Source organism: Zeus faber, assembly GCF_960531495.2.
Source record: "Zeus faber genome assembly, chromosome: 11".
Lineage (NCBI taxonomy): Eukaryota > Metazoa > Chordata > Actinopteri > Zeiformes > Zeidae > Zeus > Zeus faber.
In genome coordinates, this window is record NC_137205.1 from 29,658,071 (window position 1) to 29,685,859 (window position 27,789).

Genomic DNA, 27,789 nt, shown 5'->3' on the forward strand with positions numbered 1-27,789 from the left:
TGTAAATATATAGGTGGACCACACCCCCGGTGCTGTTGCTAGGGAAGCAGGGCGCGTGCGTGTGACCGCGTGTGAAGGGCGAACGAGGGGGGGGGGGGGGCTCGCGGGGTTTGACGGCGCGTCGCTCCCCTCGCGTGTTGCGGGATCCGCGACGCGGGAGACGCGGGAGACGCGGGATGATAAAAATCAATAAAATCAATTAAAAAAAACCAAAAACAACAACAAACAAAAAACGCAGCGAAGCGGCGGCGCTTTCATCTTCGTGACCATATAAGGAAGGCGGCGCTGCCTCGTGCTCGCACGCCATAGGCTGCCGCGGCGCCGATTTAACCCTTCACGCGCTGAATTCTTTTTTATTCTTCCTTCCTGAAAATGTTGAATAAAAGCAGGTGGCGCCTGTTTCTGTTCCTGCTGTTGTTGTTGTTGTTGTTGTTGTTGGCGGTTGTTGTTGTTTTTTGTTAGTTGTTGTTTGTTGGTTGTTGCTTATTGGTTGTTGGTTGTTGTTGGCTGTTGCTTGTTGTTGTTGTTGTTTGTTGGTTGTTGTTGTTTTTGTTAGTTGTTGGTTGTTGTTGTTGGTTGTTGTTGTTGTTGTTGATTGTTGTTGGTTGTTGTTGCTTGTTGCTTGTTGTTGTTTGTTAGTTGTTGTTGCTTGTTGTTTGTTAGTTGTTGTTGCTTGTTGTTGGTTGTTGTTCGTTGGTTGTTGTTTGTTGGTTTTTGGTTGTTGTTTGTTGGTTGTTGTTTGTTTGTTGTTTGTTTGTTGGTTTTTGGTTGTTGTTTGTTGGTTGTTGTTTGTTGGTTTTTGTTGGTTTTTGGTGGTTGTTTGTTGTTTGTTGTTTTTTGTTTTTCTTTTTGTTGACTCGGGGCTGTGCGGTGTTGGTGCAACGTCTCAGCACGCCAACGTATATTTCCACGCAGGCAATTCGGGACTTGGATCAACTGATGAATATTGATGAGAAATTCTTTCACACGGTCACGTGCGGGCCGTGGGTCCGAGCGGGCGGACGGAAACGGTCACTGCACGCGGGGAACCGAGCGCGTGCGTTGTCCACGAGGCGCTTGTGAGTTTTTAACGGAGGAGGAACACGGTGCGTTCACAGCCCAACGAGCGGCATCTGAGGACACGCACTTTGAGCGTGTGCGTGCGTGCGTGCGCGTGCGTGCGTGTGTGACCTATATGAGCGGCTACACTGTGAGTTGTGGGTTGACATTGTGAGAAATGAGAGAATTCACCACAATGTCAGAATCGGTTGATTAAACGGGATTCGGGAGGTTGTTTACGCCACACCCCCCTGGCTGCTGGGAAGGTTCACCATAGTGATAACAAAAAAAAAACCCTCAAATATGTGAGGCAGTTGCTGCAATCAAAATACCAAATTCCAACGAGTGTTATTGCATTTTTTTATTTATAGTGTTTATAGTGTATAGTTTATGGTGTTATCCGCCATGCAAACATACATCTGTGTAAGATAATAAATATCCTCAGGGACTTGGATCACTTCCCACAGTTATTTTATTTACTTATGAATGTATTTATTTGGCTCTGACGTGGCTGCGGGACGAGATGAGATAAAACAAGATGAGAAAACACTCACAAATAAACGAATGGAAAAATCTACCTGGCAACACAAAAAAAAAAAAAAAACTTGGGAGTTTTCAAAACGACAGAAGCTGCAGCGTCACGTGGTTTCAGCCTCCGTACAGTGGGAAACGCGCGCGCGCGCGCACACACACGCAGCCGTGAACGGACGATCACACGGATCCACGGATTGATTTGAAATTTGAAATTTGAATTTTCCAGCGGTTCCTCTTGCGGTCCATCCACCCCACCCCGCCCCCAAAGAGGACACCCCCCGCCCCTCCCGCCTCCTTGTGTGACGTCATGCGCCAAACTGAAGCTATTGCGCGCTCCGCTCCTTGCAGTAGAGAGGGGGGGAGAGAGAGAGTGAGAGAGAGAGAGAGAGAGAGAGAGAGAGGGAGAGGGAGGGAGAGAGAGAGAGGGAGGAGGAGGAGGAGGAGGAGTACAGTCGGCTCATACAACTGGAAAACTACCAACCGTGAGGAGGCTGCAGCCGCGCGGAGCCACATTTCCACTCGGATCCGAGCAGAATGGAGCTGCCCGCCGCCGGGGAGCGCGTCTTCGCCGTGGAGGGCATCGAGAAGAAGCGCATACGGAAGGTACGCGGATGCAAAAAGAAATGTGTGCAGAAAGAAAAGGAAAAAACGACGCGCGAAAATTACTATCGCAAATGGAATATCACCAATTTATTTTTTCTCGCCCCCCCCCCCCCCCCCCCCTCCCCTCCCCTCCCCTCCTCCTCCTCCCCCCACAGGGCAAAATCGAGTACCTGGTCAAGTGGCGAGGCTGGTCCCCCAAGTAAGTGCCGTAAATACGTGCGATTCGTTGCGCCGCCGGTGCCCGGGGGCGCGTTGTTTGTCCGCGGGGGGATGTCAGTAAAATGTCGGCCCGCGAAACGCGCTCCCACGGGGGGCTGTGCGCGCACCGTGCGGGTCTGCGGAAAGCGCTCGCCGTGCGTCGGCGTGCGCGTCGCGGTGCGTGTCGGTGTGTGTCCACGGATGCCTTCACTAATTTATGCGAAGGGGGGAGGGGGAGGGAGGGAGGGAGGGAGGGGGTGCACAGCCATGTAATCCCGTTTTAATTATTTCTGCTCTGCCAGCGAATTTACCAGACACTGGTGCTAAAATGGCCGACTGTGCAGCCGGGTGCAGGGGAGACACTTGTTCCCGCACCGTATGGAGAGCGCACACACGGAATAATGTCACGTATTGAATTGAATGTCTATTCTACGTTCGCCCGGCGAGCGTGCGTGGGGCGGAGCCATGGTGTGCGCGTGCATGCGCGCACACGCGCGCAGTCGTGGGCATGTGAGCAACGTTTGTTATGGAATTTGCGTCTCCCGCACAATTGTGGGTTAATGGCAACTCGGTCCCAGCACAGTCCTGGGCCACCCCAATGCACCTGATTCCACACTAATGACTGAGATCAATTGTGACTGAACTGTTATTTATTGCGACAAGCGCCATTTCTCCCGGTGAACTATCAACCCCCGTTACCTGTCTGTCCTTTTTATTGTTGTTGTTTTGTGTTTTATTTTCACAGATATAACACATGGGAACCGGAGGAAAACATCCTGGACCCGCGCCTCCTCGTCGCCTTTCAGAACAGGTGAGCAGGCAGACTTTGGACATGGCCGCGGAGCCTCGGGTTCAGCCTCGACCATATATGGGCACGGGGGGCGGGGCCTCGTCGTGACGTGCGTTATTGACAGCCCCACGCGGGGATCCGCCCCCCACCCCCCCCCTAGAGATAAGGCTGCGGGGGTGGTCGTGGCTGTGAGAATTCTCCAGATACGCCTGTGGACGGTTTGGACACATGCGACTCGGGCGGGTGAAACCCCCCCACATCGCGGGGGGTTAAAAGAGTGAGATTTGGGGAAGAGTGATCCACTTCACCCCCTTCCCGACGCGGCGTTTCCCCCTTTTGCTCGCCTTTTACCCGGGCGGTCCCCTCCTCCTCCGACGGCGACCTGGTCCAGGGAGCGCACAGCGTTACAAAGGAGTAATAAAACAACACGTTGCGGCGGGCGCCCGGCGACCCTGTCTGTGTGGGGAAAACAATGGCGCTCTTCAGCATGGCGGCCCCTCGGCGTCGGGCTCTCCTCTCCCAAGGAGATAATTCAGATGAAGTGTGTTCTCAAGGTTGTTCCGGGGCCCTGGAGCTGAGCGCGGAGCGGGCTCCCCCCCCGGCTCCGAACAAAACCCTGGGAAGCTGGTAGAGATTCCATCTATTGTAAATGTTGACACTGCCACCGGCTCTGTTACCGTGGATACTTCCAGTACTCTGCAGGATATGTCCTGCGAGATAAGCAATTTAAATATACGGAGAAGGCCTCAATCTGCTCGGCAGTTTGTTGTACGTGCACACGGTTCCCGGATGGAATGCCGGTGACTCGGTGAGGCCCTCCGTGGTGGCGGCGCGGCTCCGCTGTGCCCGCTCCGGTGCCGCCGTATTTCAAGTTATTTATACAAGACTCGGGCTGCTGTGTGGAAGCTATTTGTCCTGCAAACGGCCTGCGCCGGCTGACGAGCAAGTCGGTGTTGTTGGACCTGCTCACATGAAATACGAGCCGCGCCGACGCCGCGGCCGTACCGCGCGAGCAGGTGCACGACGGATGACGCGCCCCGCGACCGTCAACACAGCAGGAAGTCGCCGGCAGCCTGTGAGGGACTTAATGGCCGTGATGAATATACAAGCAGAGTGCGCCGGCCCTGTTTTGGACTCCGGCGGCGTTCATCCCGGGGGTCGCCCCGGAGGCCGAGCGCTCCCGGTGGATGTGAGACACCGCGGTTTGGGAGCGACTCTGCGTTTGGCATTTTTCAAAACATCAAATTGTGTGTGTGTGTGTGTGTGTGTGTGTGTGTGTGTGTGTGTGTGTGTGTGTGTGTGTGTGTGTGTGTGTGTGTGTGTGTGTGTGTGTGTGTGTGTCATGGACTCTGCTCTGCCGGGGATGGGGGAGGGGAGGCTATAATTGCCAAATCTCCAGTAAATAGGGGTCGCCCTGTCGGCTGTTCCCTTCCCTCGGTGGAGTCCCGCACGTTTTGGCCCCCGTGTTGCAAACAGTTGACTGTGTTTACGCGAGGCCTGCTCCTTTGATCATATAAGGCGAGGAGAGGATGGCACCGTGGGCCAGTCCGTTAAAATGTGTCGCCGGGATGATACACGAAGCCGTCCTTCGCCAAGAGAAGGTTATTCATCAGCCGGTGATGAGTCAGGGTTATATCCAGTCCGGTGAATAATACTTCACAGGTGCCAAGGCCACGACAACGCCTCACCCTTTCCGCCGGCCTTTGTTGTCCGTGAAAACGGTTTTGTGTGTCCTCGTGTTTTTTCCGAGCGCTTCGGCAGGGGTTGAGCTACAGGCGGCGTGGCGTCCCCGTCTTCCCGCGCCGTCTTCCACAGAGAAATGTGACGAACTATTCAACGTGGCGCTTCAAACCCTCAAAAGGATATGAAGCCTATAGGAGAGCGTTGCAGCGGGAGCACCGGTGGCTGGAAGACAAGGAAGCATTCTCCCCGCTGGAGCCCTAATTGAATTTCTCCCCCGTAATGAGAATTTGGAACGGGCCAATTACTGTGGAGAGAGCTATGCAAATAAGCAGCATAATGCCCTGCGATAGGTCACACGTGGGCCGTCATTAGTCTTCCAAATCAAAATTCCATTATATATTTTTTTTGACCTTGAATGAGGAATAAAAGAATGCTGGAAGCGTCTGCGTTCAAGGTGCTCCTGTTGGGGTTTTAGCGCCATCGTTGCATGCGTATGAAAAATGTCACACGCCGCCGCCCGGCGTTTGGCGTTCCTCTGAAATATCTTTCTTTTTGCCTTCGCAGAGAGCGACAGGAGCAGATGCTGGGATACCGCAAGCGGGGGCCCAAGCCAAAGCATCTGTTTCTCCAGGTAAGCGGCGTCACCGAGATATGGCTTTTACAGGAGCCTCCCCCGTAACTTGCAGGCATTTCTGGTTAGAAATGACGGGGGTCCGAAACGGAGACAAAGCCTCCTCCGTCAGGTGTTTGACTGAAACACGCGGGTGGGGTTGGTATCTGCATGGACGGAGGCATAAAGGAAGAGGGGGGGGATTACGGGAGGACGCTTTGTGCACTCATCATGAAACTGGGTTGTGGTTTTTTTTGGCCCCCGGGTTATGGAAGTGTCACTTGAGTGCACCCGTTTCATCTCTGCGTGTTCATTATGGGATACGCTAAGCGGCTCCAGCGGGCGCGCGCCGCTTCCTCTTTTGTTGCCAGGAATCGAGCGTTTCATATTCCATAGTGTGTTCTTTTTCGCCCCGAGTGATTCTACGTTGCAACGGAGGAGGTTTTGCTTTGTAACCCCCCCACCCAACCCCACCCCCCTTAATGTTGATTCAAAGCAGCACAAATAATAATAATAAATGATGATGTCACTTTCCCTTCATTTCAACTTGACTGCCTGAGGCCAGGACTTTTATCACGTCACGTAATCGGTGCCAACTGTGGCCATATATTTGGAGGCTCCTTCAGAGGCGGAAGCTTTGACCGCCCTCACATGTGGCCGGCCATCAGGGCCGCGGCGTGACACGTGGAGTGGCACTGCTCTGACCCCGGGTCACGGCCTAGATATCTTCAGCGTTCCACGGCCGTGGCCCCTGCGACGGCTGGGGGAGGCCACAAGGGGGGAGGGGCGGGGGGCACAAGGTGTTAGGAGGGGCGTCACATTAAGAGCTGATTGATGCTTGGTTTCACATTTTTTAAGTGTCTCTGTGGGCTGTGATCCTAAATATAATTTACGCAAACCCTAGAGTTTATTTGTGGATACTCTAGAGCTTGTCCTGCCAGTGATAAATAACACGGCTCTCCCTGAGCTCCCGTGCCAGTGCTCTTATCTGGCCCTGGAGTATTCATGTCGAGTAAACGCTTCTTGGTAAATGCAGCGACGCGGTTCTGGGTGGTGTGATTTTGCGGCCGATCGGTCTCGCGCACCGGTGCCTCCGGCTGGTTTTTTTTAAACACTTGACGTTCCGTGTCCCCAGGTTCCCTCCTTCGCCCGGAGGTCCAGCATCCCCGCCGGGTTCGAGGAGCTGTCCCAGGACCCGGAGGGCTGCCCCAGGATAGACGCCTGCCAGTCCCCGCGGCCGCAGCCCCAGCAGTACCAAATGAACGGCAAGAAGCACCACCTCTACCAGCCCAACCAGCAGAAGGCCCCCACGGACCAGCGGCCCCACGGCAAGAAGAAGTTTTTTTACCAGCTCAACAGCAAGAAGCACCATCACTACGAGCCGGACCCCAGCATGTACGACGCGCAGGCCTCCCGGCTCAAGGAGGTGGCGACAGTTCAGGAGGCGCCTGGCAAAACCGCCAACCCCGGCTGGAACTTACCGCTGGCGCTGCAGCAGAAATGGGTCCGGGACAAAGACACCGGCTGCCTGAGCAAAGTCAAAGAACTGGCGGTGGATGTACAGGAATCGCCCACGGGCGTGAAGGAGGTGGAGGGCGACTGTCTCCTCAAACCCCAGCCTCAAGACGCCGTCCACCCCGGCAGCGTCAGCAACAAGATGAAGATAATCAAGAACAAAAACAAGAACGGACGTATTGTTATTGTTATGAGCAAGTACATGGACGGTCACAAGGCTCACGGGTCGAAGGGTAAACACGGGGAACCTGCGGGGAGGGAGGAACCCCAGCACACCAAATCGTCCGAGGGCAGCCCGTCGCACACGCACCCGGAGAACGGAGTCCCCAAAGAGATCTGCCACGGCGGCTCGCCCCCCGCCGCCGACCACCCCAAGAAGTGTTCGCCGAAGGACAGGCACTTCTCCAAGCCCTCGCCCAGCACCGCGGAGGAGTACAACACGGAGGTGGCCCGCGGGCAGGCCGACCTGCCGGACGACCTGCCCTTGCAGCTCACGGCGAGCCCGCCCCCGACGTCCTGGACTATGGACCCCGGCGTCCTGACCCCCACGGCCACGGATCGCATCAGGATCCCCTCTTTCCCCGCCGACCGCAAGCGGAAGCTCTCGGACCCTGCGAGCGACAGGGGAGTCTCCAAGACCTTCCCGGCTTCCAGGAGCTTCAGCGTCCCCGGCGCTGTGGAGACTCCTCCTCAGGACAAACCCATGGACCTTCATTGTAGCGTCGCGCGCCGCAGCAGCAGCACGTGCGCGTACAGCGACATTGCTCATGACTCGGGCGGCCAAGAGCAGCCCATGGATCTAAGCTGTCCCAAAAGCAAGAGGCGGCCCGAGCCGGAAGCGCAACCAGTACAACCGATACAACCGGAACCCGAACCCGAACCCGAACCCGAACCAGAACCCGAGCTCGAACCTGAACCCCAGGCTGAGCCTGTCGCTGAAACCAAAGCGCCCGTCACAGTGGAGAAGGACGGTTCCGCAGAGAAGCCGAAGGAAGAGACCGTGAAAAAGATCTCTCCGTTTATGGGAAATATTATAATCACTGACATTACGACGAACAGTCTCACGGTCACGTTCAAGGAGTACGTCACCTTCTGACCTCCAGTCCGCGGGGCAACCATGCGACGGCGGCCGGGATGGCCCTGTCCACATGTGCATATGTAAAAAAAAAATGGAAAAAAAAAAGGAAAAAAAAAGAAAAGATGAAATACAAATTTTGTATATAAGGAAATTTATAATTTATCATTCAAATTCAATATGTTTCTTATAATGTTTTATACTGAAACCCCTCTGTGTAGCCGAGAAAATGCCCTCAAGGATTTTGGTGACTACATTCAGGGGGAAGTGTACGGTAGAAAAGCTATCCGCTGATCTGAGTTGTGGAAGTACCTTTGTAATACTTTGTATACTTGTTTCATAACGGTACCAAACCTAGAGCCCGAGATGTATGAAGGTTTATAAATATTTTGTATTTAATAATATCAGATATTTTGGTCCTAATAAAACTAAGGGAGAAACTTGTTAAAGAGTACGGCGATCAAAGATGAAATTGAAAGCACTTAAATGCATTCCCTGACGCTCGCCCTGATTTGTGCCGCGCCCTCCGTTGCGGGAAACGACAGAGTCTGTAAATTTCAAGTGTTTTGTTGCTTTACAATCGACACCAGCCGCGTTTCCCCAGCGTGAGTCAGCCTTGTCACTTGTTTTCTGTTGTTTTTTGTCGGGTTTTTTTTTTTTTTTTTTTTTTTTTATACACCGTTTTATCGGCCTTGAAGAGCTTGAGGTGAAGAGGCGGCGTCTGACACCCAAGGCAGCAAAACCCTGCGGCGCGTTGGCAGCGCGACGACCATGAAGCTCCCGTGTTGGTGCGCGCGGCGCCGGCGGTTGGTGCGCGCAACGGCGACGAGTTCATCTGTAATACTTCAATATAACCTTAATATTCTCACCCTGAAGACGCCACAATAAGCCCTTGTGGATCTGCTGATGCACCCTGATCTATTGCACTTTTTAACCTTAATAGTAATAATTCAAGGCATAACGTTGTAGATGAGCGTTTTTTGGAATTTCAGTCAACAATTAGGGAAAATATATATTTAATTAGACAAAAACAGAATCCTTGTTATTAAATCCAACTTCCATTTATCGAGCGCTAGCGCTTCTCCCCCAGCGACGCACGGGGACACGGTTCGTGGCATCGCCAGCGTCTGCACCTTTTTTTTGGAAAAAGATGCGGACGCTCGGCCCGGGGGGAGGCCGGGCGGAGACGTCGGTGTTGCGTGGCTTTCAGGGCCGCGGCGACGTTGCCGCCGGCTCCGCCCAGTCCGAGCGGGAAAACCACGTCACCGCGCCTTTGGTCACGCGGCTCCGGTCGGATCTGAGACCCAATTGCCTTTGACGCACACACAATGCAATTGGAATACTATAACGAGCATCTATAGCTCCGAAGATGAAATGCTTAATATATTTATTGACATTTAACTTGTTTAAAACAATGTGTCCTCCGCATCAGGAGCGTGCGGTGGGATAGACCTTTTGTTTTGCTCGTGTTTGGTCGATCTTTTGCCGCGATATGTTCATTCTTTCACTTGGTTTCAAAGTCAAAATGATTGTTACAGAGTATGTTTCCGTGAAGGGGGTGGGTGGATTTAATCCTGTTGACACAGCTTACTGGATAATACGTTTCACAATAAAGTAAGAGAAATGACCTTGTGTTGACCTCCTGTGGTTTTTGCAATGGGAGGCGGGGTGGCAGGGTGGTGGTGGTGCGGGTGAGCGGGGCGGGGCGGGGGGCAAGACCTGGGCGCTGTGCCTCTCCGGGGGCCTCCAGGGGAGACGTGCCCTCGCGTCAGAACGAGGCCAGGCAGCGGTTCTTCCTGTTCCCCCGTCCAGTGTCTCAGCCTGACTGAACGAGTACTTGGAACACACCCGAGCACGCCCGTTTGCACCCGGGGGCAGGGGGGCGTCGTGTTGTGTGAAACCTGAACGGAGGGGGGTCGTGTTGCATAATCATAAACAAGCTGCACAAAGGCCCCTCTGTCTGGCATAACTGCAGCGCGCTGGGATTAACGGCACTCAGCACGTGCATGATGTGAAAAAAGAGGGAAAAAAATGCATCTGGGCCTTTTTCTGTGTTGTAGGAACGCCAACACGGGACCGGAAAGGCTTCCATGTGATTCCATGTGATGAAGAGAAGGCCACGGAGAGCGAGCCGCGCGCCGTGCCGTTCAAACAGCCCGTTGTCATGGTGACGATGCGGCGTTCAGGTCACTCTGTCAGGCGGTTGGAAAAACTCGGCTTCTTTGGTTTTGTTTTGCAGTGTTTCACCAAAGTAGGCCTGCGTCACCACAGCGCGTCGTGATCCACCTTCTATTCACGCTGTGCAGAAAAGGTCAGGGAATAAAAGTTTGGTTGATACTCCACATGAGCTCCCAGGACCCTGATATGTTGATGTTTTAATAGTGAGGTAACAATAATCATATCAATATGAATCCAGTCATGGTGTTATTCACAGGGATGTCCCTGAGTTTAACTATCGATAAAACCAATGTTTAAAATAATGGAAAAAGGCCCTGGAGGAGTGTGTGTGTGCGTGTGTGTGCGTGTGCGCGCGCGCGCGTATGCGCGTCCGTGCGCCTTCAACTTTTCCAATGGAAATTGCTTATCAGAATTATTTTGCCATAAAATACCGGTTAATGAATATCCAGGCAGAAAGAAAGAAGGAAAGAAAGAGAAAGAAGGAAAGAAAGAAATAAAGGAAGAAAGAATGAGAAAGAAAGAGTTGAAATTAATCTGAACAAAACATACAATATCCACATCATGTGTGATAATAAAGCACCTTAACGTCGTATTCTGTGTTGGACGGAACTATTATTTATATTATTATTCACTCTGTCGTTCCAATGATATGATGATAATACATTTATTCAACTGTTCCCCGGTTTCCTTATTGATCCAATTGTGATCGACCTGCTGCCAAAAAACAACAACGAATTGAGCAGGGAATCAACTAGACTTCGGACCTCGTGCAGATAAGACTACAATCCTTTTACAACTCCACATTGGGCTCTGTATGAACACCAAGTGCGCTCAGAACTGCATTCGCCTTGTAACTGTATATTAATTGCCATAATAAACAATGCTATAATAATAATAATAATAATAATAATAATAATAATAATAATAATAATCATAATAATAATAATAATAATAATAATAATAATAATAATAATAATAATAATAATAACAACACCAATACCAATAATAATAATAATAATAATAATAATAATAATAATGATACTTCTCATTGCCAGCATGGACTCATCCAAGATTCTTGTTCCGACGTCCACACGCTCGGGCTGCAGCCGCCGGTGTCCTCCTCCCTCCCTCACTAAGTTCAGGAGCCGTGCAGCCATTTTCTCTGCTGCGCAGCGCGTCCTGCAGCGGCTGCGGAGGAAATGGGCGCACGGAACGAGTCTCAGTGGCACGAACACGAACAAGGAGATGAAGAAGAAGAAGAAGGAGAAAAAATACCCCCCAAAAATATAGATCTGAGCGCAGAGCGTGATCCACGATGGAAGGATACCGATGCATTTCAAGCAATAGGAAATAAAGACCGCCATTACAAAATGATCCTAAATCCTCGGTCTCGCACGAAGAAAAGGCGCCGGGGAGGAGAATATTCTATTCTAATATTAGTGTTTGTGCATTTACTGTGGAAGTTTGGAGTAAACAAACGTGGACAAAAGAATACATTTGATTAATTTACCGAAAGGTCATTTGAGGGGCATCCACACACGTTTAATGAACAACTGTTTATTATAGATAGCCCCAGCTGCAAGGACGGTCAAACTTGTCAAATAAAAAAACACACAGGAGCGCACACACAGCTTTTTCTTTCTTAACACCAAAAATACTTTTGACTTTTGAGTGGACGCTGACGTCATTGTGAAAAAGAATGTATCCCTCAAACAAATCCTGGTCCTATAATAATAGTCCTAAAATAATAGTCCTATAATAATAGTCCTACAATAAAAGTCCCATAAAAAAGTCCTCGAATAAATGTCCTATAATAAAAGTCGTACAATAAAAGCACTATAATAAAAGTTATATAATAAAAGTCCTATAAAAGGGTCCTATAATATTAGTCTTATAATAATAGTCCTGTAATAACATTCCGTCACACCTGTGTAGGCCTCACGCACCACAGTGTTCACAGTGGGGGGGGGGGGGGGGGGGGGGGGGGGGGGTTTAGTGGAACATCATATGAAGATCTGTTCCAGCATCACATTCAAGTTGTTTTATCTCCGGGAAGTTCATTCCTTAGGGGACGAGAAAACCCTCCCAGCCGCGGACCCTTCCTTAGTTTTTAGTGTAAATACGTGAAACACAAGGCAGAAGACACACTGCGTGCGGCCTCGGGCACCAGCGGCTGTTACCACGTTTTAACACATTTTGACGTGTTTTTCGCACGTTTTGAGACGTTTAAAGACGTTTTAACGCGCTTCTCGTCCAGTAATCCCCCCAAAACACGCACACGTCTAGTATAACATCTAAATAAAGGTTCGATTTTCAATTTAGGGGAGGGATGTTCTAAATATGATGTATTTTTAAGGGGCTCGCATTGAAATAGCAGAATAATAACAGTCCCACGTGGCGGTTTATTGCTCTCATATTTAGAGACGAGCGTGCGCGTGCACAGTCTGAGCTGTCTGTTGCCCAGAGACCAGCATCCCATAATATCCGTCAGCCCTCCTGTGGTGTCGCCATTGCAGCGCTTGCGGTCTGGTTTTTAGGAAAACCCCGTCCTGCAGCGACTCCGTCCTACAAACACCACCCTGATGGAGGTGGATCGGTTCCTTTGCGTCTCTTTTATCCCAGCCGCTCCATCCGCTCCTCGCGCAGACAGGAAGTGTCGGCGCCAAGATGGAGGTTCGGGTTCTGCAGCGCGACGCGTCTTTTTACACAACGCTTCTTTTGGCCGCGACGCGTCTTTTGTACGCGACGCGCCCACTGCGATCAAACACGCAGACGGATCGTGGTTTAATGGCAATTAGTGCACCATCCCTGCACCACCCCTACACCAGCCCTGCACCATGCCTACACCCCCCCTCCACCATGCCTACACCTCCCCTACACCATGCCTGCACCATGTCCGTACCTACACCATGTCCGCTCCATACACACACCACATCTACAGCATACCTACACCATGCCTGCCTGCATCATGCCCACGCCATGCCCGCACCCACACCATGCCAGCACCTACACCATGCCTGCACCACGCCCGCACCTACAACATGCCTGCACCATGTCGGCACCACATCTACACCACACCTACACCACGCCTGCACCACGCCTACATCATGCCTACGCCATGCCTGCACCAAGCCTGCACCATGCCCGCACCATACCCGCATCATGCCCACACCACATTTACACCACGCCTGCACCAAGACTGCATCATGCCCGCACCATGCCGGCACCATGGCTACACCATGTCTACACCATGCCCGCACCACCCTTACACCACGCCTGCCTCACCCTGCACCATGCCTGCGCCAAGCCTGCATCATGTGCGCCCAATGCCCGCACCACGAATGCATCACGCTTGCACCACGCAGGCACCACGCATGCACCATGCCTGCACTTACACCACGCCAGCACCATTCCTGCACCACACTGGTTCTATTTGGGAATTAGTTGTGGAACCGTGGCAGCGCCGCCAAAAATAAATGCATCTCTCGTTGCTTTTCTATGATTCCTCTGAATATGAGGATCAATGTCATATCATATCATATCATATCATATCATATCATATCACATCATATCATATTATTAAGCCGATATATGGCTTTACTTTTCCCTGCACAACCAAGGATAGATGCGGCACGTCTATCACTTGAAATAATAATAATAATAATAATAATAATAATAATTATTATTATTATTATTATTATTATAATTATACTTTTACTACTACTACTACTACTAATTATAATAATAATAATAATAATGATACACACGGAAAGAAAACGAGCCTGCAAGCATGATTATTCCAGTAATATTCCCGCGTTTAATTTCAATTATTATTATTATTATTATTATTATTATTATTATTATTATTATTATTATTATTTCTGGCGAATATAATAATTCAGAAATGGGGATCATTTATTTATAGATTTTATAAAAATAAATTATTTAAGACATTATCTATACAATCATATATATGATTATCTATGAGTGATATGGAAATATATATAAATATATATATAAATATATATATAAATATAAAGACTTATTGATCACAGTTATTTTAAGATACTGCCAATAACAATATAATAATGAGCATAATAATAAGGAGATTCATAAGAATAATTTTAATTAACCAATAACAATAATTTGCAAATAATAAAACCTAAATTGACACAAGGTCGAATAACTAGGCCTATCTATAATAAAAACAAAATCTGATTTGATTGTGTTGGAAAACATACAAAGCAGCATGGTCATAATAATAATAATAATAATAATAATAATAATAATAATAATAATAATAATAATAATAATAATAATCATGATAATGATAACCATACATAAAAATGTAATTTATAACGTCTACAGATAAATAAAGACTGTTTCTTTCTTCTTCTCTTACAGTTGTAGTCGTCACGACCTACTACTTAAGGATTAAATGAATGAAATAAATCTTATTCAAAACGTCTCTGATCATGAGAAGGTTTATTTTGTCGTTGGGAGATGGAGTCAAATGATATAAACGGCTTCGACGGTTGAGAGAAGAGGTAAAATCTGCAAAATTTCCATCGTTTTCGTAATGTGTCCGTGGGTCAAATCGACAGGAGACTTAAATGTTTGAACTTAATAAGGCCGAATAAGATCCGCACTGAGGTCTGCAAAGATTAATTTATTTTTTGTTTGGGGGGTGGGGGTGAATTAAAAATAAAATCTGCCTCAACGGGTTAAACGCGTCTTTCCCAAGCTCCCAACACCTGCCCGGTGTTAATTTCACCAAAACCAAGAGTTTACCTGTAAGTCACCTGGACGGCTCGTTGTTTGGTGCTGATAATTAATTTGTAGGTTTAAAACGTGAACCACTGACCTGCACACGTGAGTTTATATCCACAAAGGCGTGTGTTTTATTGCAACGCGCCTTTGGCACGAATGCTTAAAAAAAAACCCTGCGATGTTGAAAAATATAATTCAGATTTAACTGATGCTTGTGATCAAGGTCTAGTAATAAGGTTGTAGGTGATTTAAACTCAGACTCATTGGATTATTGTTCATTCTTTTAAACCTCAGGGCCTGTTTTACCAGGGACTCAAACTCATTCGGAATTGTTTTAAACTGTGCAATAAGGCGCGATGCAATGGAATATTCTGATCGGGCTTGGCGCACTGGGGCCAAACGTTTGGGGAAAAAAAAAAATGGAGAATGACAAAGACGATTCGAAAACGATAAATAAATATGGAGAAATTGCGCGTTGCGCGTAAAATGAGAAACTCGCACCGACGCAGAAGGAGCGTGGCCGACACGGACCCAGAACCACTGAACCACCTCTGTTTATGAAAACCTTCTCATTTCATAAAATGTCTTCATTAAGTTTATTTGCGCAGCACGTTTATTGCACAAAGGCAATTTCAGGCGCTTCACACAAGTCCTAAAATGTGAAAAAAATAAAAAAATAAAAAATAAAAGAGACAAATAGCAAATAGCGCCTAAATAAAAGGCTAAAAGCGGAGACGGACGGCGAGGTGCAGTTTAATGCAAAGCCTCTGTAATAACGGATCATTGACTCTTTGCTTTATTCCGCTTTGCAGGGACATTCCTGCACACCAGCCGGGCCGAAGCCCCGCCCCCCCCGGCGCCTCGACAAACCCCGCCCGGTCGGGCTCAGACCCCGCCCCCTCCCCCGCCGCCCTCGGCACGTAGCAACAGCTGAGCCAATGCGCGCCGCCGCCGCGCTCCTGCTGACCGCGGTGCCTGGCAACAGACAGCGACGTGATGACGTCTTCCCCCCCCGATCGCGTATTATGGGATGTGCGGAATTAAACGGCGGAGGTCGACGCGAGCGAGGGAGGCGAGATAAACATCTGGAGCGGAGCGGAGCGCGGCGGGCGACATGGAGCTGTCTGCCGTCGGGGAGAGCGTCTTCGCGGCGGAGTCCATCACCAAGCGGCGGATCAGGCGGGTACGCGCCGCGCACGGTGCGCGTTCTGCTTCCTCTTCTTACGCAACCGCCCGTTTTGTGCAGCGGCCGCGCGCGTTAACCGCGACGCTGTCGTGTCTCTCCCCCCCCCCCCCCACCCCCACCCTCACCCCCACCCCCCACGCAGGGTCGCTGGGAGTATCTGGTGAAGTGGAAGGGCTGGTCCCAGAAGTGAGTACGGCGCTGCTGCCTGGCGGCTCCCGCCACCGCACCAAGCACCCGATCCGCGGTCGGATCCAAATGTCGGCGCCGCACAGGGCCCGCCCCACGCGCACCGCCGCCACGCGCGGCTCGGCGTCCCGCGTGCTGCGTGGGCTGCGGCTTGTCAGCGCTGTGGCCACGCACGACGAGGACGCGGGTCCGGCTCCACTGCGCAGCCTGGCCGGAGCCGTGCGCGTGCGCGCAAACCCCCATATTATTGAGACAGTGTGCGTGTGTGCGCGCGCGCGCGTTGGCGTGCGTCGCTTACCCCCGTATTATTGAGACAGTGCTTGTGTGTGTGTGTGTGTGTGTGGCGTGCGTGCTTGCATCGCATCCCCCCGTTTTATTGAGACAGTGCTTGTGCGTGTTTGTGTGCGCGTGCGTGTCTCCCCCGTGCAGGTACAGCACCTGGGAGCCGGAGGAGAACATCCTGGACGAGCGGCTCTTCGACGCCTTCGAGCAGAGGTGACGCTGCGGGCCTCGGTCTCGGTCTTCGGGCGGCGGGCGAACCGTTAAGTGACGTTTTTGTTTTTGTTTTGTTTATTATCTTATTTGTCCAGGGAACGCGAAAGGGAGCAGTTCGGCCCAAAGAAGAGAGGACCCAAACCGGAGACCTTTTTACTGAAGGTGGGTCTGCTCGGTTGGTGTTCCCCCGGGTGGTGCACCTGCGTCTAACAGGCCGTTAAACGGTGTTTTTAAATTAAAAACAGGCTCAAATCCCTCCGAAGAATTTCACCAAAGCCGCTGATATTTATTTAGTTACTAATTGCCCGTTTGGGGATAATTCCCCATCGTTTGCCTTTTTACCATCTTTATTCTTATGACTTTATTATTCTTGTTGCCTATTGTTTTGATGTGTGCTGCTGTAACACTGCAGTTCGGGGGATGGATGGGAGGCTTTCCGTCTTTCTATCTTTCTATAGATCCATTTTTGTTCTAATAAACCGTTCTCCTCTGTTCTTTTCTTCAATATCAATTTGTTATTCATCGAAATGTTGAATTTTAACATAAAAGCTACAATACATACATCCAAAGAAATGACAACTCCAAAGGCCCAGGCCTGTCTCTCCTGCCGTAGGTAATTCCACTGATGTATTTTGGAGACTTATAAAAACGTATAATTATTGTACACAGGCTTGGTATTTAATAACACGGTGCTGACCTCAAGTTGCCTCTTGTCTATTAGTAATGTTCATAATAGTTGTTTTCTGTTTGCAGGCCAAAGCCAGGGTTAAGCCCTATGAGTTCAGGAGGGAAACGCCCAGAGGGATCCGGGTGTCCTACCCGGTCCCGGAGCCCGTCATCACACCCAGGTCCAGGGAGGGTCTACGTGCCGTGGTGCCCACCATCTTCCCACCCAGCACGGTCAACAGGGGCGAGAGCGTGCTCCTCGCGCCCCCCGAGCTGGACCGGAGGCCCGGCAGGCCGGCCCCGCAGCTCTCGTTCACGGGTCAGGAGTTCATCAGAGTCCCCAAAAAGAGAGGCCGTAAACCGAAGCTGAAGCCGGGGCTCTGCTACGGGGAGGAGCAGGACGGCCCGGCCCCGCGTAGCAGGTCGGAGGAGCAGGCGTCCAGGGGTTTCCACCACCACGGGGAGACGTCCGACAGCAGCCTCCTGCAGCTGACGAGGAAGTTTCAAGAGAAGACGACCATAACGCCGAGGCCCACCCACGAGCAGAGACAGGCGGGGGGCGCGGGCCCGTACCGCCCCGTGACTCCAGGTCAGCACAAGGTCGACCGGGGAGGCCGCGAGGCCGATCGCTCCCGGGGGACGTCCCTTCTGACGCCCCTTCTGACGCCCCACCTGAAGCACTCCGAGAAGAAACACAACCACCAGCGCCCCGCAGGGTGCCCCGCGGGGCGTCACGCGGGGCGTCCCGCAGGGCGTCCCGCAGGGCGTCCCACAGAGCGTCCCGTGTCCAGGGAACAGACTGAGGTCTCCGGGTCCGAGGGGCCCGCCGCCGTCTCGGACACACCCTGGTCCCCGCACCTCGCCAACTTCGACCATGTGATTGTGACCGATGTCACCACGAACCTCATGACAGTTACGATCAAAGAGAGCAGCACCGACAGAGGCTTCTTCAAACACACAAGTTGAGTTGCTCGAAGTTCTACGGCAAGATTTCATATGTCACATGACCACAGTGCAGGTACTCAACTGCATTCTGTCGCCCGATCTTCAACCTGTTGCCTGCTGTAGAGGCCTGACAAAATCAACAGTGATCGTAAAAACAACGTAGAAGACGCAAAACCACCTTCACACTCTTTATCAATTTACAAAATAAATTACTGCAGCTGTTACATTTCTAGATCTCAGGTTTTAGATCCTTAAAATGAACACTGATTGAGATTCTGCATTGTCACGTGGTCGGTCGATTGTTGTTACTATAGTCCTAAAATAAACGGAGCTACGGTTCATTGCTAACCTTCACATTTATTCAGAGGGCCGGTCTGCATGAATACCTCGGCCACATCTGGCCCGCGGGCCGCCGGTTGAGAAGGCCTGAACATTGAGGCTTCTAATAAGACAATTGTTCTAACAGCTCCACTGTAGCCTATTACTATATTTTTCTATGTAACTCTCTCATGTGTCCATAAGTATTTCATATAATTAAAGTGGAAGAGATGCATTTCCTGTTGCGTGTTTCAGTGGAATCAGGCTAAATTGAAAAGTTAATTTGCGCAATTAAAGCCAAATTAAAGCCGAACCTGCTGAATGCTTGGTCTCCGCGCAATTACAGGGAATAATGAAAAAGTTGCCGTCGGACCCTGATAAATAGTCGCTATATTAAAGTGGCCTGCGGTGTGTAATGTGATCCTGATATAAACAGTTTGTGCTGCAGTGTGTGTCCAAGCAGCAGCTGCGCAGAGCTGAGCCCAAACCCCAAAAGTGCTGGAGAAAAGCTGATGTCTGAGGAACATGGAATTATAACCCTGCCAGGGGAAAAAAAAACAAAAAACGAGGAGGCTAAAAAACAGAAAAGCCCCCAGCAGTTGGTTTTGCTTATCAAAATAAAAGTGTTTTTTTTTGTTTTATTCAATTGGGGGGAAAATTGACGCGTTGAAAAGTTAAATTTTTTGACGTTGTTATAAAATACACACCGTGTCTTGGGCTTTGAATTGTTGTGCACATCGCAGCTCGGTGAGTCCGTGGAATGTTGATTAATTGTGTTTCTTCTCCCACAAGGTCGCAGGGCCCTGTCATTATTCTGGACATAATCATTTTAAATTGGGGCTCATTTTTTTTCAGGCGATTTGGGACACACGAGCCTGTACGTACGTCTCACAAATCAACTTTTTGGGCCTTAGATTTTTTTGTAAGGCTTATGTCAATATATATATATATTGTTTCTTATATATATATATCGATATATCTATATCGATATATATATATATTTATATATACACACACATATATATATATACTCTCCATCATTTAAGGTGGTGGTCGCATCTTTAATTCCCTTAGGAATTAGGAAATGGGCGCAGTAATCCTGTTTTCCGAGGGAATAGATTGTCATCGGGCCTAGTTGTATTTACCGTTTTATTTTTGTTCTAATTGGATGATCGGTCTTCATGGAACCATTCGTCAGAATCCCGTCGAGCTACTTCATAAATAAAAGGGTTTTTTAAGGAATTGTTTTAAATTCATCTCCACTGTCGTGTTGTCATAAGGCCCATTTCTCAAGTGAATTCACCTAAATTACCTTTATGACGTGATTAATTCGACCATTATCTACAAAGTAAAGCAGGGGATCTTGATTGGATTTATTTGTGTTTATTGTATTTATTTATATTCAATCCGAAAAACCTGATTAATCACGAATGCGGAACAGATGTCAATCTATTGATTAGAGCCTGTGCTGAGACGAAACGCTCATTTGTGTTCTATTGGAATAATGAAATTAATTAAAACGTCCTTTGAAATATATATTCAACATGACAAACACATATTTTGCTTGCGCTAAAAAGAGGGAATTTTCATCCCAACTGTAATTCATCGTTATTTTTATTTATTTGTTTAGTCTTCACACATCTCGGTGCTTGGAGGGGAGAGGGGGCGGGGGGCGCACGGCAGCGACAGCGTCCCCTCATTTGGACCCTCATCCTCGGCCTGATCCCCGTCCCCTCCGCCCGGTGCCGCCGGACTTTCTGGGGCGGGCGGAGCCGGAGGAGGGCTCCGCCCGGGCGTGTGCGTGTGCGTGGGGTGCGGACGGAGCCGTTCCAAGCGGGTCGCAGCCTCGCTCTGCCTGGAACTAAACGAGCGGCGGCGCCGAGCGAAACGGCCCCGACGCCGCGGCAGAGAAAACACCTGTTTGTGGTTCTCCGCGCGGCTGTGATGTACTCAACGTGTCCGCCCGGAACAAAGCGCAACGGAGCCGCTGCAGGTTCTTCGACACCGGGATCTGGGGCACGAAAGGTTACGGGCCGTGGGGACATGCAGTTCACCCGGCCTCCACTAGATGTCGCCACAAACCTACCTGAGATATGACCGTCAAATGACCAGGAAGAGAAACACAGAGTTCTAGTATTACCACGATGTTTGATGTACTCTATTCATCCGTTGACAAATGTATGTTTTTCTGCCTTCTTGTATGAATAAATCCAGCCATCGATCAATCAATCGATCGATAGATAGATATATGTATGCATATATGTATAAACATATCTATATATTCATGCATATATATATAGATAGAATAGATATATTTATGCACATTTTCCTGCTTGCTAATACAGAGTTTTATTGTTTATTGTTTAGGCTTAATATAAATGTTTTGTATTGTTATAACTTTTATATATGAATACCTATTTACTACCTTGGTATACCTATTTAATACCTATTTACATAAACAGGGTTGTAATACTACAATATAAATACAATGGAAGAAAAGAGAAGAACTGGGGGAATGGGGAGGGGAGGGATGTGCCACTAAGGAGGGAGGAGTTAAAACCCATTTGAACCACAGCCCCTGATGCTGGGGAGAGGACAACCCAGTGAACCTGCGTCTCCACGCCATGTCGGACCGTCCGGTGGACGCTGGACTGTGGTCGTTGTGTCGCTGAGATGTTTGGGATCCTTCTCCCCTTCACACTGGCTCTGCACTGTGCGGCTGATCTGTGCAACTGGACAGGAAGGTAATGAATGAACCAAGAGCTGTGACTGCTTAAAGACAATTCAAATACAATTATGCAATGCAATGTTTTCTAATTAAATGCAACTGTTTATCGCTTTAGGGTGCTAAAAGCAATCAAACAGTTGCATTTAATTAAAATGCGTGAGTTGCATTTGATGATGATTATTAATAATAATATTATATTATAATAATATGAAATGATTAATATTTATACACAACAATGTTCATGATTGCTATTGTCATTATTAAGTATTATTTGTGTATTATTATTGTTTTATACAATTTGAAAGATAATTTTTACTCATCTTTTAGTAAGAAAACATTCTCACGAAAACATCTCTAGACTAGTATTATTAATATAATTATTATGCACCTTCATTAATCTAAAGAAAATAAACCATTTTACATTTTACAGTGGGCCGTATGAACTTCTTATTCTCTCAGTCTTTTTAAATTTTTCTTTTTGTTTCTACACATTCGATTTGGTGAATAAACTCATTCTCCCCTCCAGCGGTTCGTCCGGTGGTAAGGACTCCCGGACGGTGCTCCAGGTCCGGCTGCGCTGCACGGCGGGCTCCGTGCGGGGCGTGTACCCGGGGCAGGCCCTGCGGGTGGTGCTGGAGCCCAACCTGGCCTCCGCCCTCCACACCACCGTGTGTATCCAGCCGAGCGGCAGCTTCCACGGGGCCAGCGTGTACGTGGAGCGGGCCGGGGTGCTGGAGCTGCTGGGCACCGAGGAGCTCCGGACGCCCGGCCGGGTGCTGTGCCTGCGGGCGGACGGGCCGCGCAGGCCGGCCATCTACCTGCAGGTCAACCCGCAGGGGGACGTCCACCCGGGCACCGTGGGCTTCAGATACGAGCTGCTGTCGCCCAACCAGAGCCAGAGTCTGAAGCAGAGTGAGTGGCGGGATCGTTTTCATTTATTATAGAAAAAACAAAGACCGCCCCCCCCCCCCCCCCCCCATGTACATTGATCCAGGAACCTCAGCCTTATTCCGTCTTGGAAGAAATACTCCGACCTTTTACTTAAGTAAAAGTACAAATACTCAGATCCAATCAGATTTTACTTTAGTAAAAGTGAAGTGAAGCTCTTAAATGCTCATGCAGCTCCCTTTGATTTGATGTCCAAACTCTATATGTGGTGTCATAGTAATTATCAAATATAAATCCTGTTAAAAAAAAAGAAAAAAAGATTTTATCACCCTGAGAAGATTTTTTATATGATTTCACCAGCATCATGAAACAATGTTATAGATCTGATTTGATTCCTAAACTCTAATTGGTGACATTACAGTGAATCTAAGATCAAGACATTATTCACATTCTAACGGTGCTGACGTCTGGTATATGAAATAACAGTGAAGTTGATCCGTCAGTCATTTTGCTGGGGACCCCCTTGAACCTCTTGAAGGACCCCTGAGGGCTCCCTGTGCCCCACGTTGAGAACCACAGGTTTAATTGAATTTGTCCTGGGGTTTGAACCAGTTGCTATTCTGGGACTCAGTAGAAATAGGTTATCCAGAGTCAGACCAGCAGCTGCCTGGCCTCTCTGGTGTCCTCTGGGGACAAAGCGGCCCTCAGAGCCGTGTGCAGGCCTGCTGTGGACCACTGGCCCTCAGTGGCCTCTGAATTGAGACAGCAAATATTTTGCAGATTCCACAGATACCAAGTCATTGTGCACGGTCTTTGTAAGCGTGTGACACACACACACAGTGTGGTGATGTCATGTCGCCGCTCCCTAATTGCAGCCAGATGTCCGACTCGCTGCCCGTCTGTGTGGACAGAGTTGGGACAGTGTGGAGTTGAGAGTTGAAAATATGAGCAATTGACTTCCACGGTCTCCATATTGACACGGGGGCATTCAATTAAAGCTGGCACAATGGGAGTCAAACATGTGGGTCAGGACTAATGAATTCTTTTGATGTGGCGCTGGTGCGGTGCGTGAGGCGCTGAATGGGGCATCCAGGATGCCAGGCATTCCTTCACCTGACCCGGGGTTTCACAGCATAATGGTCCCAGTGATCCCAGTGCCCAGACGACAAAGTGGTTGAGGGGGTGACTTCAGGACAATGCTGCGTTCCAGCTACCTCGGATTTGTAGACCAGGCGGAAAACCGACGTGATTCAAGATGGCTGACGTCGTTGACCGGTTAATGAAACGTTAACAATGTCAATAATGTTAATAATTTTAATAAATGAAAGCCGGACGGTGCATCGGTGCTTATTATTGTCCATAGCCTTCGCCGTTGTTCTCAAACCCATCCAAACCCACAGTGTTTGAGCGTCTCTGAACACACGAGGTCGGACGCCCCTTGGGGTTGATGTGTCTGATACAAGTTGCTCCGAAGGTTTTGGTGCTCAGACGGCTTCCTGCCGCTGACCCCTGGAACACTCTGAGCTCGTAACTCCGAGCTCCCACGACCTCCTGCCGAGCTCGGCCAGGCCTCAACCTCGAAAAAGAAAAACAATGTGTGACTGAAACAGCTTTGTTTTGAGGTTTTAAACGGAAGTTAAGAATAAAAATTAGGGGGGGAAAAAATGGCATTTGGAAAGCGGATGCATTTCATCACACAAGTGCAACGTTCCAACTGAAGCTGAACAATAACTGATGTTTTTTTTGGTTTTTTTTTTTTAATGACTGCTGAACTAATCTTTAATTTCAGTGTGTGCTGGCTCGGTCTCTCATTTTCTGTAAACCCTTTTCTCTTCCTGCAGCTTCCTGTCGGCCGTGCACTGACATTGAACTCCTCATGGCCATCTGCAACAGTGACTTTGGTGGGTATTTATACCAAGAAGATGCATAACACCGCGCTTTTACAACCTTTATTACCTGTTGACTAATCATATCTTATCTATTGCTATAAGAATTAAGCATAATCTAACCCTAACCCCAAGAAGTGAATTGCCTCCCTATTGCTTTACGACTGTTAAACCTCAAGAAAGTACATTCCACTGCGTTAAGAAAGGCTGCAGGTTCGAATTCTGACTGTGAAGTATATAATAAAATAAGAAATGGCTCTTCTCCCGTACTGTTGAGGAGATATTTGCTAAAAGTGCTTTGCTCCCATCCGCTCGAGTGAAGTTCTGACATGGTCACGGAAGGCGACCGTGTTGTAACCCAACGACTAAAAGTATTTATCTGCTTATAACCCATGTGCCCATGTGTAGGGACTAAATATATTGTTTCCAAAATCCGCTGATCAAAGCCAATTTTCTTCGAAAGATGAGGTACGTGTGACGAGTTTCTACCCAGCTCTTCATGGTACCATGCGGACGTTTGGAAACGGGCGAAAGATACATTGGTTGAAAGAAAAATGAAAACCGTTGGGAAGAGGAAGAAGAAGAAGAAGAAGAAGCAGCAGCAGCAGCAGCAGCTCTGTTCTATTCTCAGAGGCCCTGTCGGCTTTTCAGGACGGATCCTGAAATGTGGGCGGCCGAGGCGGCGCAGTGGGCGGGGCAGCCAGCCGAGCAGAAGCAATTGCTCCATTGAGCCCCACATTGTGTAGAGTTTGTGACATTGTGACTCACGGTCTCATCCCACAAGCTGCCGTTTTTGTTTTTGTTTTTATTAAGCCAGTAAAGGTGAAAGTATAAAAGACTCCCGGGCACAGAAGAGCAGCAGAAGGAGAAACAGTTTGATCATGTTGGGGAGAAAGAAAGCCTTCTCTTAACAGGCTGGTTTTACTCTTCATGGCCTTCAGAGATTTACATTTTTTACTTTTATTTTACTTGTTTGCAGTTGAAATGAATTTTTGGTGCTCCTGTTGGGCTTGGTACCGTGCTACGATGGATCAGTGCTTAGCAGGGCTTTTGCCTCACAACAAGAAGGTTCTGGGTTTGAACCCAACCAGAACCTCTCTGTGTGCAGTGTGCAGGATCTCTCCAGGTGCTCTTTGGGTTTCCACGGGTGCTCTTTGGGTTTCCTCCAGGTGCTCTTTGGGTTTCCACGGGTGCTCTTTGGGTTTCCTCCAGGTGCTCTTTGGGTTTCCTCCAGGTGCTCTTTGGGTTTCCACGGGTGCTCTTTGGGTTTCCTCCAGGTGCTCTTTGGGTTTCCACGGGTGCTCTTTGGGTTTCCTCCAGGTGCTCTTTGGGTTCTTCCAGGTGCTCTTTGGGTTTCCTCCAGGTGCTCTTTGGGTTTCTACCGGGTGCTCTTTGGGTTTCCTCCAGGTGCTCTTTGGGTTCTTCCAGGTGCTCTTTGGGTTTCCTCCAGGTGCTCTTTGGGTTTCTACCGGGTGCTCTTTGGGTTTCCTCTAGGTGCTCTTTGGGTTTCCTCCAGGTGCTCTTTGGGTTTCCACGGGTGCTCTTTGGGTTTCCTCCAGGTGCTCTTTGGGTTTCCAGCTGGTGCTCTTTTGGTTTCCTCCAGTTGGGTTTCCTCCAGGTGCTCTTTGGGTCTCCTCCACCCGAAAAGACATTCATGTCAGGTTCACACTCCTTCCAATACCCTTGAGCAAGGCATTGGCTCTAGAACTGGATTTGGTCCCTGGACGCCCTACTGTGGCTGCACATTTCCCCATGTCCATCATGGTGTATGTTTTTGCTAAATTCGTACCCTGTTTCTCTGTTTCTTTTAGTGATTCGCGGCTTCATCAACACCGTGTCCCACGACCCCGAACGACAGACGTCCGTGGTGGCGGTGTCCGGCGCGAGGCTGTACTGGCAGCGTAGCGGCGTGTTCGAGCGGGAGCTCGGCACCGCGGCAACGCCCGGCTCCGGCCCGTCCTGGCGCGGACAGATCCACACCCCCCTACGGTGCCACGTTAAACCCGGCGGCGGAGAGTTCCTCTTCACAGGGTCGGAACACTTTGGGGAAGCCTGGTTAGGCTGCGCCCCGCGATACAAAGACTTCCTGTCCCTGTACCGGGCTGCCAGGGCAGCTCGTCTGAACTCCTGTGATTTCCCCTTGAACTGAGCAAGGCTGTTAATCTCCGTTTGAAACTACGGTTCATAAAGAGTAACTCAGAGGGGAAACCCCGATTGCGTTGTCGTTGCGCCTCTTTTCCTTCGGGTGTCAATGGGAAAAGAGGCGCAATGACATCACGTAGAGGGCGTGGTCAGCAGCACTGGTTTTCTGCCTTGTGAAACTCAGTGCCGAGTTGCTCTTTAAAAGCAACTCCGCCTCCTCTCCCAGCGATCCAGAGCACTTCCACGCTCTGGCCTAGAGTCTCAATCCGCAGGGAGCGCGGCCGGGACGAACCCTTCCGGGCTGTAGCCGAGGCCAAACTGTCAGAGCGCCAGCGAAAAGGACAAGTTTAAACTCCACACGGTCCAGGGAGATATTAAAAGGGGATTGGGCTGCTCCCCCTTTGTTCCTCTCCCTAATCCAACTGTTGTTCATTTTGCCGGGAAGTCTGACAACCCCGACCCCGACCCTAACCCTGGCCAACCCTGATCCGTGATGGGAGAAAACAAGGAATCGCGTGGTTGCTTTTGTAGCTTACTGATCCACGATCCCCTTGAAAGTGATTTTTTAAAACTGGTTCCGCTTCACTGCAGGGTGTGGATGTGATGATATTTTAGAAGGAGTAAAGGCTTTGATTATTAATACAAACATCACATAGCCCACATGCTTTTATGAGGGAGGGGATGGATTACTTTTAATTTAAAAGTATTTCAAGGGCTTTGATTTGCTTTTAATGTTGAGTAGAAAATGTAAACATTATGCTATTATAATATTTTTGGCTGTATTGAATAACCCACAGAAATGACCGTTACCACACAATAAATACTGTGAATATGTTTTTGTTCATCTGGTAAAAATTAAGGGCGACGCTGAGGAAAAACATGTTATTTTCAATGAATGACGACAGGACGTTTTAATACAGCTCTTTTAATGTGGAAACAGTAATTATTTTCATTGTATTTTTTTGGACACAGAAAGAAAGTTCACATTTGATTCTGTTGTTTGTTGTTTTTGGGGGAAATCCTCCGTCCTTTTTATGCCGAAACCGCCTTTTGGAACCGGGGCCTGCGCTTCGCAGCAGGTTTCTGTCGCGCTCGGTTTCATACGTTTGATGTTTAATGTGAACGCCAGACACTGGACCCGTCCGCCGCCGGGGAGTCGTCGACGCGAGTGACATGCGGCAGAAACGGTTCAAGGTTTGAGATTGTTTTTATTCGTCCTCACTCGTCTGCTGCGGCCGGTGCGTCGAGCTGTGTGTGATGAAGTGTTTGGAACCGAACTGAGCTCATGAACAGTGGATAAAAAAATCTGACTTTCATGAGCCCCCCCCCCACCGCCTGTGAACGCTGCTGCACGA

At 49.3% G+C, this 27,789-nt stretch overlaps 3 protein-coding genes across 3 annotated transcripts; all 3 read left to right on the forward strand.

Moving 5' to 3' along the window:
- Nucleotides 1-2,045: 2,045 nt before the first annotated feature.
- cbx4 (chromobox homolog 4 (Pc class homolog, Drosophila)) lies at nucleotides 2,046-9,625 on the forward strand. Its single transcript, XM_080008804.1, has 5 exons — nucleotides 2,046-2,175; nucleotides 2,331-2,374; nucleotides 3,119-3,184; nucleotides 5,411-5,477; nucleotides 6,592-9,625. The coding sequence occupies exons 1-5, from the start codon at nucleotides 2,107-2,109 to the stop codon at nucleotides 8,065-8,067; spliced, it is 1,722 nt and encodes a 573-aa protein (XP_079864930.1). The 5' UTR covers nucleotides 2,046-2,106; the 3' UTR covers nucleotides 8,068-9,625.
- A 6,409-nt stretch (nucleotides 9,626-16,034) lies between these two features.
- On the forward strand, nucleotides 16,035-19,025 carry cbx8a (chromobox homolog 8a (Pc class homolog, Drosophila)). The gene is made up of 5 exons (XM_080009396.1): nucleotides 16,035-16,177; nucleotides 16,323-16,366; nucleotides 16,796-16,861; nucleotides 16,957-17,023; nucleotides 17,615-19,025. Exons 1-5 carry the CDS (start codon nucleotides 16,109-16,111, stop codon nucleotides 18,491-18,493), a joined length of 1,125 nt encoding a protein of 374 aa, XP_079865522.1. The 5' UTR covers nucleotides 16,035-16,108; the 3' UTR covers nucleotides 18,494-19,025.
- A 2,417-nt stretch (nucleotides 19,026-21,442) lies between these two features.
- Nucleotides 21,443-27,334, forward strand: LOC307236637 (meteorin-like protein). Its single transcript, XM_080009113.1, has 4 exons — nucleotides 21,443-21,534; nucleotides 22,045-22,430; nucleotides 24,248-24,307; nucleotides 26,104-27,334. Exons 1-4 carry the CDS (start codon nucleotides 21,464-21,466, stop codon nucleotides 26,439-26,441), a joined length of 855 nt encoding a protein of 284 aa, XP_079865239.1. The 5' UTR covers nucleotides 21,443-21,463; the 3' UTR covers nucleotides 26,442-27,334.
- Nucleotides 27,335-27,789: the final 455 nt, after the last annotated feature.

What these genes read in the sequence shown, in the direction of transcription:
- cbx4 (XM_080008804.1), top strand. Translation starts at nt 2,107, where the DNA reads ATGGAGCTGCCCGCCGCCGGGGAGCGCGTCTTCGCCGTGGAGGGCATC. An exon ending in AGAAGAAGCGCATACGGAAG is followed by an intron (nt 2,176 to 2,330) that starts GTACGCGGATGC and finishes CTCCCCCCACAG; the next exon opens with GGCAAAATCGAGTACCTGGT. An exon ending in CAAAGCATCTGTTTCTCCAG is followed by an intron (nt 5,478 to 6,591) that starts GTAAGCGGCGTC and finishes CCGTGTCCCCAG; the next exon opens with GTTCCCTCCTTCGCCCGGAG.
- cbx8a (XM_080009396.1), top strand. Translation starts at nt 16,109, where the DNA reads ATGGAGCTGTCTGCCGTCGGGGAGAGCGTCTTCGCGGCGGAGTCCATC. An exon ending in TTCGACGCCTTCGAGCAGAG is followed by an intron (nt 16,862 to 16,956) that starts GTGACGCTGCGG and finishes TTATTTGTCCAG; the next exon opens with GGAACGCGAAAGGGAGCAGT. An exon ending in CGGAGACCTTTTTACTGAAG is followed by an intron (nt 17,024 to 17,614) that starts GTGGGTCTGCTC and finishes TTCTGTTTGCAG; the next exon opens with GCCAAAGCCAGGGTTAAGCC.
- LOC307236637 (XM_080009113.1), top strand. Translation starts at nt 21,464, where the DNA reads ATGTTTGGGATCCTTCTCCCCTTCACACTGGCTCTGCACTGTGCGGCT. An exon ending in CTGTGCAACTGGACAGGAAG is followed by an intron (nt 21,535 to 22,044) that starts GTAATGAATGAA and finishes TCTCCCCTCCAG; the next exon opens with CGGTTCGTCCGGTGGTAAGG. An exon ending in GAGCCAGAGTCTGAAGCAGA is followed by an intron (nt 22,431 to 24,247) that starts GTGAGTGGCGGG and finishes CTCTTCCTGCAG; the next exon opens with CTTCCTGTCGGCCGTGCACT.